Source organism: Heptranchias perlo, chromosome 27 (genome assembly GCF_035084215.1).
Source record: "Heptranchias perlo isolate sHepPer1 chromosome 27, sHepPer1.hap1, whole genome shotgun sequence".
In the NCBI taxonomy this organism is placed as follows: domain Eukaryota; kingdom Metazoa; phylum Chordata; class Chondrichthyes; order Hexanchiformes; family Hexanchidae; genus Heptranchias; species Heptranchias perlo.
In genome coordinates this window covers 3,680,426-3,696,572 of record NC_090351.1, presented here as the reverse complement: position 1 = coordinate 3,696,572, position 16,147 = coordinate 3,680,426, and the positions used below count along the sequence as shown (strand labels likewise).

At 55.2% G+C, this 16,147-nt stretch overlaps 1 protein-coding gene across 2 annotated transcripts in view; it reads left to right on the top strand.

Annotated features, from left to right (window-relative positions):
- LOC137344347 (leukocyte surface antigen CD53-like) overlaps window positions 1-15,400 on the top strand; it is a 47,975-nt gene extending 32,575 nt beyond the window's left edge. For both annotated transcript variants that reach the window (XM_068007223.1, XM_068007224.1), the window contains exons 4-8: window positions 6,934-7,008; window positions 8,684-8,785; window positions 11,308-11,415; window positions 12,386-12,469; window positions 13,521-15,400. In XM_068007223.1, coding sequence (XP_067863324.1) covers window positions 6,934-7,008; window positions 8,684-8,785; window positions 11,308-11,415; window positions 12,386-12,469; window positions 13,521-13,592 — 441 coding nt within the window. In that variant the 3' untranslated portion in view covers window positions 13,593-15,400. The remainder of the gene's footprint in view (window positions 1-6,933; window positions 7,009-8,683; window positions 8,786-11,307; window positions 11,416-12,385; window positions 12,470-13,520) is intronic.
- Window positions 15,401-16,147: the final 747 nt, after the last annotated feature.

The window sequence follows — 16,147 nt, the reverse complement described above, 5'->3', positions numbered from 1 at the left end:
TGTGTGTAGTGAGGTGGTGAGCTGGTGAGGGAGGGGGGCTGTGCCCGCTCTGTGTGTAGTGAGGTGGTGAGCTGGTGAGGGAGGGGGGCTGTGCCCGCTCTGTGTGTAGTGAGGTGGTGAGCTGGTGAGGGAGGGGGGCTGTGCCCGCTCTGTGTGTAGTGAGGTGGTGAGCTGGTGAGGGAGGGGGGCTGTGCCCGCTCTGTGTGTAGTGAGGTGGTGAGCTGGTGAGGGAGGGGGGCTGTGCCCGCTCTGTGTGGAGTGAGGTGGTGAGCTGGTGAGGGAGGGGGGCTGTGCCCGCTCTGTGTGTAGTGAGGTGGTGAGCTGGTGAGGGAGGGGGGCTGTGCCCGCTCTGTGTGTAGTGAGGTGGTGAGCTGGTGAGGGAGGGGGGCTGTGCCCGCTCTGTGTGTAGTGAGGTGGTGAGCTGGTGAGGGAGGGGGGCTGTGCCCGCTCTGTGTGTAGTGAGGTGGTGAGCTGGTGAGGGAGGGGGGCTGTGCCCGCTCTGTGTGTAGTGAGGTGGTGAGCTGGTGAGGGAGGGGGGCTGTGCCCGCTCTGTGTGTAGTGAGGTGGTGAGCTGGTGAGGGAGGGGGGCTGTGCCCGCTCTGTGTGTAGTGAGGTGGTGAGCTGGTGTGGGAGGGGGGCTGTGCCCGCTCTGTGTGTAGTGAGGTGGTGAGCTGGTGAGGGAGGGGGGCTGTGCCCGCTCTGTGTGTAGTGAGGTGGTGAGCTGGTGAGGGAGGGGGGCTGTGCCCGCTCTGTGTGTAGTGAGGTGGTGAGCTGGATTGGGAGGGGGGCTGTGCCCGCTCTGTGTGTAGTGAGGTGGTGAGCTGGTGAGGGAGGGGGCTGTGCCCGCTCTGTGTGTAGTGAGGTGGTGAGCTGGTGAGGGAGGGGGGCTGTGCCCGCTCTGTGTGTAGTGAGGTGGTGAGCTGGTGAGGGAGGGGGGCTGTGCCCGCTCTGTGTGTAGTGAGGTGGTGAGCTGGTGAGGGAGGGGGGCTGTGCCCGCTCTGTGTGTAGTGAGGTGGTGAGCTGGTGAGGGAGGGGGGCTGTGCCCGCTCTGTGTGTAGTGAGGTGGTGAGCTGGTGAGGGAGGGGGGCTGTGCCCGCTCTGTGTGTAGTGAGGTGGTGAGCTGGTGAGGGAGGGGGGCTGTGCCCGCTCTGTGTGTAGTGAGGTGGTGAGCTGGATTGGGAGGGGGGCTGTGCCTGCTCTGTGTGTAGTGAGGTGGTGAGCTGGATTGGGAGGGGGGCTGTGCCCGCTCTGTGTGTAGTGAGGTGGTGAGCTGGTGAGGGAGGGGGGCTGTGCCCGCTCTGTGTGTAGTGAGGTGGTGAGCTGGTGAAGGAGGGGGGCTGTGCCCGCTCTGTGTGTAGTGAGGTGGTGAGCTGGATTGGGAGGGGGGCTGTGCCCGCTCTGTGTGTAGTGAGGTGGTGAGCTGGTGAGGGAGGGGGGCTGTGCCCGCTCTGTGTGTAGTGAGGTGTTGAGCTGGTGAGGGAGGGGGGCTGTGCCCGCTCTGTGTGTAGTGAGGTGGTGAGCTGGTGAGGGAGGGGGGCTGTGCCCGCTCTGTGTGTAGTGAGGTGGTGAGCTGGTGAGGGAGGGGGGCTGTGCCCGCTCTGTGTGTAGTGAGGTGGTGAGCTGGTGAGGGAGGGGGGCTGTGCCCGCTCTGTGTGTAGTGAGGTGGTGAGCTGGTGAGGGAGGGGGGCTGTGCCCGCTCTGTGTGTAGTGAGGTGGTGAGCTGGTGAGGGAGGGGGGCTGTGCCCGCTCTGTGTGTAGTGAGGTGGTGAGCTGGTGAGGGAGGGGGGCTGTGCCCGCTCTGTGTGTAGTGAGGTGGTGAGCTGGTGAGGGAGGGGGGCTGTGCCCGCTCTGTGTGTAGTGAGGTGGTGAGCTGGTGAGGGAGGGGGGCTGTGCCCGCTCTGTGTGTAGTGAGGTGGTGAGCTGGTGTGGGAGGGGGGCTGTGCCCGCTCTGTGTGTAGTGAGGTGGTGAGCTGGTGAGGGAGGGGGGCTGTGCCCGCTCTGTGTGTAGTGAGGTGGTGAGCTGGTGAGGGAGGGGGGCTGTGCCCGCTCTGTGTGTAGTGAGGTGGTGAGCTGGTGAGGGAGGGGGGCTGTGCCCGCTCTGTGTGTAGTGAGGTGGTGAGCTGGTGAGGGAGGGGGGCTGTGCCCGCTCTGTGTGTAGTGAGGTGGTGAGCTGGTGAGGGAGGGGGGCTGTGCCCGCTCTGTGTGTAGTGAGGTGGTGAGCTGGTGAGGGAGGGGGGCTGTGCCCGCTCTGTGTGTAGTGAGGTGGTGAGCTGGTGAGGGAGGGGGGCTGTGCCCGCTCTGTGTGTAGTGAGGTGGTGAGCTGGTGAGGGAGGGGGGCTGTGCCCGCTCTGTGTGTAGTGAGGTGGTGAGCTGGTGAGGGAGGGGGGCTGTGCCCGCTCTGTGTGTAGTGAGGTGGTGAGCTGGTGAGGGAGGGGGGCTGTGCCCGCTCTGTGTGTAGTGAGGTGGTGAGCTGGTGAGGGAGGGGGGCTGTGCCCGCTCTGTGTGTAGTGAGGTGGTGAGCTGGATTGGGAGGGAGGCTGTGCCCGCTCTGTGTGTAGTGAGGTGGTGAGCTGGTGAGGGAGGGGGGCTGTGCCCGCTCTGTGTGTAGTGAGGTGGTGAGCTGGTGAGGGAGGGGGGCTGTGCCCGCTCTGTGTGTAGTGAGGTGGTGAGCTGGTGAGGGAGGGGGGCTGTGCCCGCTCTGTGTGTAGTGAGGTGGTGAGCTGGATTGGGAGGGAGGCTGTGCCCGCTCTGTGTGTAGTGAGGTGGTGAGCTGGTGAGGGAGGGGGGCTGTGCCCGCTCTGTGTGTAGTGAGGTGGTGAGCTGGTGAGGGAGGGGGGCTGTGCCCGCTCTGTGTGTAGTGAGGTGGTGAGCTGGTGAGGGAGGGGGGCTGTGCCCGCTCTGTGTGTAGTGAGGTGGTGAGCTGGTGAGGGAGGGGGGCTGTGCCCGCTCTGTGTGTAGTGAGGTGGTGAGCTGGTGAGGGAGGGGGGCTGTGCCCGCTCTGTGTGTAGTGAGGTGGTGAGCTGGTGAGGGAGGGGGGCTGTGCCCGCTCTGTGTGTAGTGAGGTGGTGAGCTGGTGAGGGAGGGGGGCTGTGCCCGCTCTGTGTGTAGTGAGGTGGTGAGCTGGTGAGGGAGGGGGGCTGTGCCCGCTCTGTGTGTAGTGAGGTGGTGAGCTGGTGAGGGAGGGGGGCTGTGCCCGCTCTGTGTGTAGTGAGGTGGTGAGCTGGTGAGGGAGGGGGGCTGTGCCCGCTCTGTGTGTAGTGAGGTGGTGAGCTGGTGAGGGAGGGGGGCTGTGCCCGCTCTGTGTGTAGTGAGGTGGTGAGCTGGTGAGGGAGGGGGGCTGTGCCCGCTCTGTGTGTAGTGAGGTGGTGAGCTGGTGAGGGAGGGGGGCTGTGCCCGCTCTGTGTGTAGTGAGGTGGTGAGCTGGTGAGGGAGGGGGGCTGTGCCCGCTCTGTGTGTAGTGAGGTGGTGAGCTGGTGAGGGAGGGGGGCTGTGCCCGCTCTGTGTGTAGTGAGGTGGTGAGCTGGTGAGGGAGGGGGGCTGTGCCCGCTCTGTGTGTAGTGAGGTGGTGAGCTGGTGAGGGAGGGGGGCTGTGCCCGCTCTGTGTGTAGTGAGGTGGTGAGCTGGTGAGGGAGGGGGGCTGTGCCCGCTCTGTGTGTAGTGAGGTGGTGAGCTGGTGAGGGAGGGGGGCTGTGCCCGCTCTGTGTGTAGTGAGGTGGTGAGCTGGTGAGGGAGGGGGGCTGTGCCCGCTCTGTGTGGAGTGAGGTGGTGAGCTGGTGAGGGAGGGGGGCTGTGCCCGCTCTGTGTGTAGTGAGGTGGTGAGCTGGTGAGGGAGGGGGGCTGTGCCCGCTCTGTGTGTAGTGAGGTGGTGAGCTGGTGAGGGAGGGGGGCTGTGCCCGCTCTGTGTGTAGTGAGGTGGTGAGCTGGTGAGGGAGGGGGGCTGTGCCCGCTCTGTGTGTAGTGAGGTGGTGAGCTGGTGAGGGAGGGGGGCTGTGCCCGCTCTGTGTGTAGTGAGGTGGTGAGCTGGTGAGGGAGGGGGGCTGTGCCCGCTCTGTGTGTAGTGAGGTGGTGAGCTGGATTGGGAGGGGGCCTGTGCCCGCTCTGTGTGTAGTGAGGTGGTGAGCTGGTGAGGGAGGGGGGCTGTGCCCGCTCTGTGTGTAGTGAGGTGGTGAGCTGGATTGGGAGGGGGGCTGTGCCCGCTCTGTGTGTAGTGAGGTGGTGAGCTGGTGAGGGAGGGGGGCTGTGCCCGCTCTGTGTGTAGTGAGGTGGTGAGCTGGATTGGGAGGGAGGCTGTGCCCGCTCTGTGTGTAGTGAGGTGGTGAGCTGGTGAGGGAGGGGGGCTGTGCCCGCTCTGTGTGTAGTGAGGTGGTGAGCTGGTGAGGGAGGGGGGCTGTGCCCGCTCTGTGTGTAGTGAGGTGGTGAGCTGGTGAGGGAGGGGGGCTGTGCCCGCTCTGTGTGTAGTGAGGTGGTGAGCTGGTGAGGGAGGGGGGCTGTGCCCGCTCTGTGTGTAGTGAGGTGGTGAGCTGGTGAGGGAGGGGGGCTGTGCCCGCTCTGTGTGTAGTGAGGTGGTGAGCTGGATTGGGAGGGGGGCTGTGCCTGCTCTGTGTGTAGTGAGGTGGTGAGCTGGATTGGGAGGGGGGCTGTGCCCGCTCTGTGTGTAGTGAGGTGGTGAGCTGGTGAGGGAGGGGGGCTGTGCCCGCTCTGTGTGTAGTGAGGTGGTGAGCTGGTGAAGGAGGGGGGCTGTGCCCGCTCTGTGTGTAGTGAGGTGGTGAGCTGGATTGGGAGGGGGGCTGTGCCCGCTCTGTGTGTAGTGAGGTGGTGAGCTGGTGAGGGAGGGGGGCTGTGCCCGCTCTGTGTGTAGTGAGGTGTTGAGCTGGTGAGGGAGGGGGGCTGTGCCCGCTCTGTGTGTAGTGAGGTGGTGAGCTGGTGAGGGAGGGGGGCTGTGCCCGCTCTGTGTGTAGTGAGGTGGTGAGCTGGTGAGGGAGGGGGGCTGTGCCCGCTCTGTGTGTAGTGAGGTGGTGAGCTGGTGAGGGAGGGGGGCTGTGCCCGCTCTGTGTGTAGTGAGGTGGTGAGCTGGTGAGGGAGGGGGGCTGTGCCCGCTCTGTGTGTAGTGAGGTGGTGAGCTGGTGAGGGAGGGGGGCTGTGCCCGCTCTGTGTGTAGTGAGGTGGTGAGCTGGTGAGGGAGGGGGGCTGTGCCCGCTCTGTGTGTAGTGAGGTGGTGAGCTGGTGAGGGAGGGGGGCTGTGCCCGCTCTGTGTGTAGTGAGGTGGTGAGCTGGTGAGGGAGGGGGGCTGTGCCCGCTCTGTGTGTAGTGAGGTGGTGAGCTGGTGAGGGAGGGGGGCTGTGCCCGCTCTGTGTGTAGTGAGGTGGTGAGCTGGTGAGGGAGGGGGGCTGTGCCCGCTCTGTGTGTAGTGAGGTGGTGAGCTGGTGTGGGAGGGGGGCTGTGCCCGCTCTGTGTGTAGTGAGGTGGTGAGCTGGTGAGGGAGGGGGGCTGTGCCCGCTCTGTGTGTAGTGAGGTGGTGAGCTGGTGAGGGAGGGGGGCTGTGCCCGCTCTGTGTGTAGTGAGGTGGTGAGCTGGTGAGGGAGGGGGGCTGTGCCCGCTCTGTGTGTAGTGAGGTGGTGAGCTGGTGAGGGAGGGGGGCTGTGCCCGCTCTGTGTGTAGTGAGGTGGTGAGCTGGTGAGGGAGGGGGGCTGTGCCCGCTCTGTGTGTAGTGAGGTGGTGAGCTGGTGAGGGAGGGGGGCTGTGCCCGCTCTGTGTGTAGTGAGGTGGTGAGCTGGTGAGGGAGGGGGGCTGTGCCCGCTCTGTGTGTAGTGAGGTGGTGAGCTGGTGAGGGAGGGGGGCTGTGCCCGCTCTGTGTGTAGTGAGGTGGTGAGCTGGTGAGGGAGGGGGGCTGTGCCCGCTCTGTGTGTAGTGAGGTGGTGAGCTGGTGAGGGAGGGGGGCTGTGCCCGCTCTGTGTGTAGTGAGGTGGTGAGCTGGTGAGGGAGGGGGGCTGTGCCCGCTCTGTGTGTAGTGAGGTGGTGAGCTGGTGAGGGAGGGGGGCTGTGCCCGCTCTGTGTGTAGTGAGGTGGTGAGCTGGTGAGGGAGGGGGGCTGTGCCCGCTCTGTGTGTAGTGAGGTGGTGAGCTGGTGAGGGAGGGGGGCTGTGCCCGCTCTGTGTGTAGTGAGGTGGTGAGCTGGATTGGGAGGGAGGCTGTGCCCGCTCTGTGTGTAGTGAGGTGGTGAGCTGGTGAGGGAGGGGGGCTGTGCCCGCTCTGTGTGTAGTGAGGTGGTGAGCTGGTGAGGGAGGGGGGCTGTGCCCGCTCTGTGTGTAGTGAGGTGGTGAGCTGGTGAGGGAGGGGGGCTGTGCCCGCTCTGTGTGTAGTGAGGTGGTGAGCTGGATTGGGAGGGAGGCTGTGCCTGCTCTGTGTGTAGTGAGGTGGTGAGCTGGTGAGGGAGGGGGGCTGTGCCCGCTCTGTGTGTAGTGAGGTGGTGAGCTGGTGAGGGAGGGGGGCTGTGCCCGCTCTGTGTGTAGTGAGGTGGTGAGCTGGTGAGGGAGGGGGGCTGTGCCCGCTCTGTGTGTAGTGAGGTGGTGAGCTGGTGAGGGAGGGGGGCTGTGCCCGCTCTGTGTGTAGTGAGGTGGTGAGCTGGTGTGGGAGGGGGGCTGTGCCCGCTCTGTGTGTAGTGAGGTGGTGAGCTGGTGAGGGAGGGGGGCTGTGCCCGCTCTGTGTGTAGTGAGGTGGTGAGCTGGTGAGGGAGGGGGGCTGTGCCCGCTCTGTGTGTAGTGAGGTGGTGAGCTGGTGAGGGAGGGGGGCTGTGCCCGCTCTGTGTGTAGTGAGGTGGTGAGCTGGTGTGGGAGGGGGGCTGTGCCCGCTCTGTGTGTGGTGAGGTGGTGAGCTGGTGTGGGAGGGGGTTGCCGACTGTCACTCACTGCCCTGTTTCTTTGTCCTCTATCTCTAGTTCTTCATTTTGCTCCTCCTGATCCTTTTGATTGAAGTTACGGCCGCCATCATTATCTTCTTCTATGATTCCCAGGTACGTTTGACAAATTCTGAATGTTCATCACCCTGGATGGAGTGTGAATCAACGTAGGGGATTTGGGGCAAAACTCAAAACCTTCAGCGCCTGGATGGTAATCTGGCCAATCTGAACGATCGTCCGTTGTAGAAATCAGGATGATAATCGGGCGTGTTCTAGATCAGACGGGAGATTCAGTACCCCCAGATTAGACCCAGGTGGTGATGCTGCAAATTACCCACAAACTTCTCACTTTAGTCTCATTTTAGTAATTTCTGCATTTTGGTTGATCCAACTGGGTTAGATACTCACCGTCCTCCTCTGGGACTGGAAACACTGGGTTAGATACTCACTGTCCTCCTCTGGGACAGGGTAAGTGGGTTAGACCCTCACCGTCCTCCTCTGGGACAGGGTAAGTGGGTTAGACCCTCACCGTCCTCCTCTGGGACTGGAAACACTGGGTTAGATACTCACTGTCCTCCTCTGGGACTGGATACAGTGGGTTAGACCCTCACCGTCCTCCTCTGGGACTGGAAACACTGGGTTAGATACTCACCATCCTCCTCTGGGACAGGGTAAGTGGGTTAGACCCTCACCGCCCTCCTCTGGGACTGGATACAGTGAGTTAGACCCTCACCGTCCTCCTCTGGGACTGGGTACACTGGGTTAGATACTCACCGTCCTCCTCTGGGACTGGATACAGTGGGTTAGACCCTCACCGTCCTCCTCTGGGACTGGATACAGTGGGTTACCTCTGCTGGAAGTTTGATTTTTAATCAATGGTTATCAATTATTGGTTAATATCTGGGGATAAAGACGACGTTTCTGGGCGAATAATAAAGGAGGGTCCGGGATTTCCAGTTGCTGCCGGAGATCCCGGGTAATTTACAGCCGACTGTGCTGGGAAACAAAAATAAACTTTCACTTTCATTTCAGTTTGTGACAGAAATCCCCAATAAACAGGATTTCAAAATTCGAAAGGGAGAAATGGTAATGGTTTGTGTGGGAGTGCCTGCTCATTCACCAGTGTAACAAAGGTTCACTAGATTGATTCCTGGGATGAGAGGGTTATCCTATGAGGAGAGATTGAGTAGAATGGGCCTATACTCTCTGGAGTTTAGAAGAATGAGAGATGATCTCATTGAAACGTTTAAAATTCTTAGAGGGCTTGACGGGGTAGATGCCGAGAGGCTGTTTCCCCTGTCTGGAGAGTCTAGAACTAGAGGTCATAGTCTCAGGATAAGGGGTCGGCCATTTAGGACTAAGATAAGGATGAATTTCTTCACTCAGAGGGTTGTGAATCTTTGGAATTCTCTACCCCAGAGGGCTGTGGATGCTGAGTCATTGAATATATTCAAGGCTGAGAGCGATAGATATTTGAACTCTAGGGGGATCAAGGGATATGGGGATCGGGCGGGAAAGAGTTGAGGTCGAAGATCAGCCATGATCTGATTGAATGGCGGAGCAGGCTCGAGGGGCCGTATGGCCTACTCCTGCTCCTGTTTCTTATGTTCCTATAGCTGGCCATTTATTTCTCTGATGAACTGCCTGGCAAGTTATGTCTGGATGATTATTTCTGGTCTCAGGGTCAGTGTCAAAGGGGCTACACCAGTGGGCTGCCCTGGTACTCTGGCCGTGAGGATAGAGAATGATATCTCAGTCTCCTGAAACCGTTCCTCTTCACGTTCTACAGATAGACACGTTCATCGAAGATGACATGAAACTGGGTTTGAAGAAATTGCAGCGTGATAATGTCACGGGAATCGCGGAAGCCTGGGATACAATCCATGCACAGGTAAATTCAAGGTGCCAGGAATCCAGCCCATCGCCAAGGTTTCCCAGCAACAGTGCCTTTACCCCCGCTGCACTAGTGGTAACAATTCTGTACATGTTTCTGCATGAACACAAATGATTTTATTTCCAGATTATATTGAAATAAATTCAAACTCAACCAGTTAACCTTCGGATCCTGGGCCTGATTGCATCTCCTCCAACACCAAAGGCTGAGACACACTCTCAGCTCCCAACACTGATTAACAAACACTTTCCCTCCAATAATAACAAATGTTGAGTGGTGTATTTTTCCTGCGTCAGAAATGATTATTAATAGCAGTCACTCGAAAAGGAAGTTTGGGAATGATTTGATGTGGGCTAATCCCTCTGCTGACTCCTGGGGCATGATTTTAACTCGGAAAAGCAGGTCAGTTAGGGCCCCGGTTTTGATGGAGGCGGGACAAGGTGCAGGTGACCAACTCACTCTCAGGAGGCGGGTCGGTCAGTAAAAGCTTTCAAGGAGGCCGCTTGCCTCCATTTTTACAGATTTTCTGTTTTTAACCCCAGGGGTCCGGGATTCGCGGGCCTTCTCCTTCACGCCACCTGAGAGGAGGCGAGAAGGCCTGAAACTGCAGGTAAGTGCCTTTATAGCACAGCTGGTGGGCCCAGAGGAGCAGGAGTGCTTCCTCCAGGCTCAACAAGCTCACCTGCAGTGACCCCTCCCACGATCTCCGACCCACCAATGACCCCGACCCCCCCGATGAACAACCACCCCCCATGATCACCGACATGCCCATGATTTCTGACCCCCACACGCTCTCCGAACCCCACCACGATCTCCGACCCCGTAACGACCCCCGACCCTGACACTCTGCATGACTGAGCCCCACAATGACCTCCGATGACTGAGCCTCATCCAATGACCCCTGATGACTGAGACTGAGCCCCACCGATGACTAAGCCCGCCGATGACCCCGATGACTGACCTCCCGATGACCAACTCCCCACCATGATCTTCGAACGCCACCATGATCTCCGACCCCTGTGATAACCCCTGACCCCCCGATGACTGACCCCCCCGATGACTGACCCCCCCGATGACTGACCCCCTGATGACTGACCTCCCCCGATGACTGACCCCCACAATGACTGACCCCCCGATGACTGACCCCCCGATGACTGAGCCCCCTGATGACTGACCCCCCTGATGACTGACCTCCCAATGACTGACCCCCCGATGACTGACCCCGGGGTTGCCAACCCTCCAGAATTGCCCTGGAGTCTCCAGGAATTGAAGATTAATCTCCTGGACTCTGCTGTGAACAAAACCCGGGAGAAAAATCATAGGGCCATTAAAAAAAATGTTTTTTATTCACTTTCTTTGAACGCATTTGTTTATTAGTTAGAAAAATATTGGAAATGAGGGTGAAAAGGCTGTTTGATCATACAGGGCGGTTGGAGGCAGGCGGTCATGTGATGAAACCTCCTGGAATATGTCCACCCTGAGTTGGCAACACGATCCAGGCCCCACACAGATCCGCAACCATTAATAATCACTCTCTGCCTCAGTGATTGCAATGATCCAGCTTAACCTGACTGCCAATCCTCCCGAATTAAACTTTACTTAACAGAGTCGGGGTGGGGGGAGGGGAAGAGATTTTCCCCGGGGTTTCCCCGAGAGAGCGGGGGAAGTCCCAAAGAAACACTCCGATTATCTAACCGGGTTACCATCTGTGGGACCTCTCCCACCAAGTTGGTGAAAGATGTTGATGACACGAAGGGAACACTGATATTGTTAAGAGACGTCGTGAAGTCATCACAAAGTAAAGTGACCATGAAGCCATCGGATTGTCACAAAATCCCAGCTGGTTCACTAATGTTCTTTAGGAAGAGAGACCTGCCGCCTTACCCAGTCTGGGCCTATATGTGACTCCAGTCCCACACCAACGTGGTTGACTCTTAACTGCCCTCTGAAATGGCCTTGCAAGCCGCTCAGTTGTATCTACAGAAGAAGGCCCACCACCACCTTCTCAGAATCGTCCATGAGTCTCCGGGAATGAAAGCTGAATCTCCAGGACACTGCTACGAGCCGGTCACAGGGAGGGTAAAGAAAACAGTGTGCGATTTTTTTTTTCATTTCCTTTGAACATTTATTAGTTAGAAAAATATTGAAGACAGGATAAAAGGGCTCTTTGACGGACAGTCGAGCACCGTCCTATCAGGTAATTAAGAGCCTGTTTGCTTTCCGATTGGTGCAAGAAGATGGTGCAGAGTGAGAGTGGCCGTGTCGGGCGACCAATGGCGGGAGTGTGGGGGAAGGGGGATTTGAAGGCAGGAGGTCATGTGATGAAACCTCCAGGAATACGTCCAACCAGAGTTGGCAACCCCCTAGCGACTAGGGACTTGCGAGAAAGCCCACATCCCAAAAATGAATATAAAAAAACTTGCAACATGTGATTAAATATGTTACCTATATATGGGACAGAGTCTTACTTTGATAACTGTGTATGAGGGTAACTTTGTTCTCTCCTTGTCTCCTCTTAGCTGAAGTGTTGCGGTGTTGTTAACTACACTGACTGGGGCAATGCTGTGCCTTCATCATGCTGTCTGGAAAAATCTGGAACCTGCGACTCCCAAAACGCTTTTCAAACGGTGAGCTGAACCAATGAACCTGCAGCAGAGCCTCCTCCTCAAGGAAAGCCATTAATGGTCTGTCGGTGCCCGAGAGACTCTTTCAAATCAGTTTTCCATCCATCAGTACTTAGTGAGGTGGCTGGAGTCTCCTTATTATTGTAATTGGAACTGGATATGGCTGTTAAGCTGACATCATCCTATTAAGTGGGTGGAATCCAAGGGACTTTTGTCTGAAGCTGCAACTTGTAGTATAGACGAGAGAGTATTGAAAGGAAACCAGATTATTATCTCCAGCTAATGTGTCAATAATCTGTATGATTAATGGGGGCAGCACAAATAGGACCAACTGTGAATAAAATGGTCCCTTAAACAGTATGTGCAAACACACTGCAAAGAGTTAAAGTTCCTTTGGTGCGTGCTTATAGATTCTGAGTATGAGTAACAAAGTTATCTAGAAGAATCTGTAGTGTATGTGTGTGTAAATGTGCATGTGTGTGTCCGTGTGTGTGTGTGTGCGTCAGTGTGTCTGTGTTCATGTGTCTGTGCGTGCATCTGTGTGTATCTGTGTGTGCTTGTGTGCGTGTCTGTGAATGTGCGTGTGTCTGTGCATGTGTGCGTTGGTGTGTGTGTGTGTCTGTGTGTGGCACGTGTCTGTGTCTGTGCGTGTGTCTGTGCATGTGACTGTGCATGCGTGCATGTCAGGGTGCGTATGTCTGTGCATGAGCCTGTGTGTGTCTGTGTGTGCGCGTCTGTGTGTGTGTGCCTGTGCACGTGTGTGTGCATGTGCGTGTGTCTGTGCACGTGTGTGTGTGCGTGTGTCTGTGCACATGCCTGTGTCTGTGTGTGTGTGTATCTGTGCTTGTGTATGTGTGTGTGCCTGTGCATTTGGTCCCAGTAAGCTACAGACTCAGCTATCTGTGTGGCCGAGAGACTCCCACTTGCTTTGCTGAGAAGCAGGTTCTGAAATCACTGCCCGTGTGTTTTCTAGGGTTGCTACGGTCTGATCCGGAACTGGTTCGAATCCAACTTTCTAATCGTGGGAATCACCATCATCTGTGTGTCGATCATCCAGGTAAATACTCTGTGTAAATCCGTCCTGCAATATTGGAAATAATCATTACACCATCATGTTGGCAGTTTAGGTGAAAGCATCACCTGCTGGCATGCAAAACACCAACTAGCATCGTGTGGCACCTTTTACTTTAATAAAACCTCCCGGCCGCACATTTCAGGTCCAAGCACCCCTCTGTGCAAAGAATCATTTCTCCTAACCCTTTCCTTTGTTCTTCCTGGTGCTGATCTTAAATTGATGCTCTCGAGCTACCCCATTCCCCTTATCAAAAACCTGTGTGGTTTTGAACACTGTCAGAATGATACCGGGGCTTGAAGGGTTAAATGATGAGGCCAGGTTGTATGAACTTGTGATTGGAAGGTTGAGGGTTGATCTGATCGAGGTGTTTAAAATGATAAAGGGAATAGATAGAGAAGCTATTTCCTGTGGTGGGGAAATCCAGAACAAGGGGACATGATCTTAAAATTGGAGCTGAGCCATTCGGGAAGCACCTTTTCACACAAAGGGGAGTGGAAATCTGGAAGTCTCTTCCCCAAAAAGGCTGTGGATGCTGGGGGTCATTTAGAACTTTCAAGACTGAGATCACTAAATGTTTGTTGGGTAAGGGGAACGAGGGACATGGAACAAAAGCGATTAAATGGAGTTGAGATACAGATCAGCTATGATCTAATTGAATGACGGAACAGGCTCGAGGGGCTGAATGGCCTCCTCCTGTTGCCATGACAAATTTTGAGGAGGTTTTTAGGCAGGAGGGAAGGGGCACAGTGAAGAGCTCTTGGCATCGGTGCCCTTGGTGTGAGATTAGCTGGCGACATGCACTGTCTGCGCTCAACCGAGGTGAGCTATTCGAAAGTGGGCTGCATTCGACGGAATTGTACCCCGGCAAGGACTGTGCCTTTAAGAGAGGAAGCAGGGGCCGGAGGAGGGAAAGGGCCAGGGGTAAAACTGACCTCCCAAAGAGCGCTGACCTCCGGTGGTGAATGGGGACTGAGTTGCACTTATTGTGACATTAGAGTGGAAAATGTTGACCTTTAACTCTTTCTGTCTTCAGGTGCTAGGCATGTCTTTCGCCATGACCATGTACTGCCAGACCTGTAACAACTACAAGTCCTATGACAATTGAGCTGATGCCATCCCTCCCAGAGAGGAAGCCCCATCCCGTGGGATTGTAAATGTATCCGCGATCATAGGTTCTGCTCTTCTGAAGACTGGGACTTTGCTCGTTTCCTGACGCGTCTATTAACGGATGGTGCGAGTTTCAATCATGTGAACTGGGTCCACCTAAGTGACCATTGCATTGGTGCCACCTCTCTGGGTACATCTACAGCACATCTCAATCTCCCCCTTTGGACTCCAATAGCACCTCTGCAAGGAACTGTACTCAAATCAAGCTGGCTACTTTGCCTCTTCCTGCCTGTTTTGTTGTGAATGCTGTAGGAGCTCAAGGCTTAGTAATTCTGCGTTTCGCTGTCTGCAAGAGAAACGGGCAGACCCCCTCGGTCTTGGCAGCTGTCAACAGCAAGTGTCACATTCAACAGTCAGAAGACTCAATATTACATCGAATGTACAGCACAGAAACAGGCCATTCAGCCCAACTGGTCCGTGCTGGTATTTATGCTCCACACGAGCCTCCTCCCACCCCTCTTCATCTAACTCCATCAGCATATCCTTCTATTCCTTTCTCCCTCATGTGTTTATCTAGCTTCCCCTTAAATGCATCTACGCCATTCACCTCAACTACGCCTTGTGGTAGTGAGTTCCACATTCTTACCACTCTTTGTAAGGAAGTTTCTCCTGAATTCCCTATTGGATTTATTAGTGACTATCTTATATTTATGGCCCCTAGTTCTGGTCTCCCCCACAAGTGGAAACATCTCTACGTCTACCCTATCTAATCCTTTCATAATCTATCAGGTCACCCCTCAGCCTTCTCTTTTCTCAAGAAAACAGCCCCAGCCTGTTCAATCTTTCCTGATAGGTATATCCTCTCAGTTCTGGTATCATCTTAGTAAATCTTTTTTGCACCTTCTCCAGTGCCTTTATATCCTTTTTATGATATGGGGACCAGGACTGTGCACAGTACTCCAAGTGCGGTGTATCCAAGGTTCTATACAAGTTTAACATAACTTCTCTGCTTTTCATTTCTATCCCTCTAGAAATGAGCCCCAGTGGTTGGTTTGTTTTTTTATGGCCTTATTAACCTGTGTCGCTAATTTTAGTGATTTGTGTATCTGTATCCCCAGATCCCTCTGCTCCTCTACCCCATTTAGACTCTTATTATCCAAGCAATATGTGGCCCCCTTATTCTTCCTACCAAAATGTACCACCTCACACTTATCTATATTGAAATTATTTGCCAGAAACTATCTGCCCCTTTGCTCCTGTTCTGCCCTTCCCCCTTAAGTCAGGTCTTTATATGTCCCCAACGCCATGACATCATCCACCCTCAGCCAATCAGTGACACGGTAGACTAGTTGACCCATATTTGGACGTGCGTCCATTTTGTTTCTCCCTGACTCTTTCCAGCAGTTTTCCTGCAGACACAACTTCAAACTGACTGCAGTAAGGCAGTTTAGGATTACAATAGGCAATATATGCAGTGTAAGGTTTTAACGTGCTAGCAGAATTTAATTGTGATATCATTCAATTTGTATTTTCACTATCTGAATGAATTAACGAGGTTATAACTTATTGCAGATTAATATTTAGTCGGATACGGTTTGAACGATTATAAATAGCGCATTCAACAGAATTCATTCCAACCCCCAGTGACCCAGTAACAGCGAACGAATAGTGAGATACCTTCAGACCGAACTTCCAAGCAATGGCCAGTGTTTGCCAGTGTTATATTTCATGTGATGACTATCTGTTTATTTCCAATGTTGGCTGTTTTAGAAATGAGAATAAAATGGAAACCATTGATTGACCGTTTTTCAATTGAGGTTTTTTGAGACTCCCCTTTTGCCGAGCAATAACACGTTCTCGTTTTACCGTTTTACTGTCATTTTAACCCAGTGCTCACGTTCGTATTTCGCACTGCTGCTCTGCTCTCTGATGAACTATTTGTCCCATATTATTTCAATACAACGCAGCATGATGCCAAGTCTACCAGTTATTCAAATGGTCTATCACAAGGCCATCAACTGCAAGTTCCCCTCCAAGTCTGGTCAGACCCCATCTGGAGACTGGGTTCAGTTCTGGGCACCGCATCTCAGGAAGGATATATTGCCCTTGGAGGGGGTGCGGTGCAGATTCACCAGAATATCGGGGCTAAAAGGGTTAAATTATGAACTACCATTACCAATCTACCATTACCAACAAGCCAGGGGATCAACCCTGGTTCAATGAGGAGTGTAGAAGAGCATGCCAGGAGCAGCACCAGGCGTACCTAAAAATGAGGTACCAACCTGGTGAAGCTACAACTCAGGACTACATACATGCTAAACAGTGGAAGCAACATGCTATAAACAGAGCTAAATGATTCCACAACCAACGGATCAGATCAAAGCTCTGCAGTCCTGCCACATCCAGTCGTGAATGGTGGGGGACAATTAAACAACTAACGGGAGGAGGAGGCTCTGTAAACATCCCCATTCTCAATGATGGCGGAGTCCAGCACGTGAGTGCAAAAGACAAGACTGAAGCGTTTGCAACCATCTTCAGCCAGAAGTGCCGAGT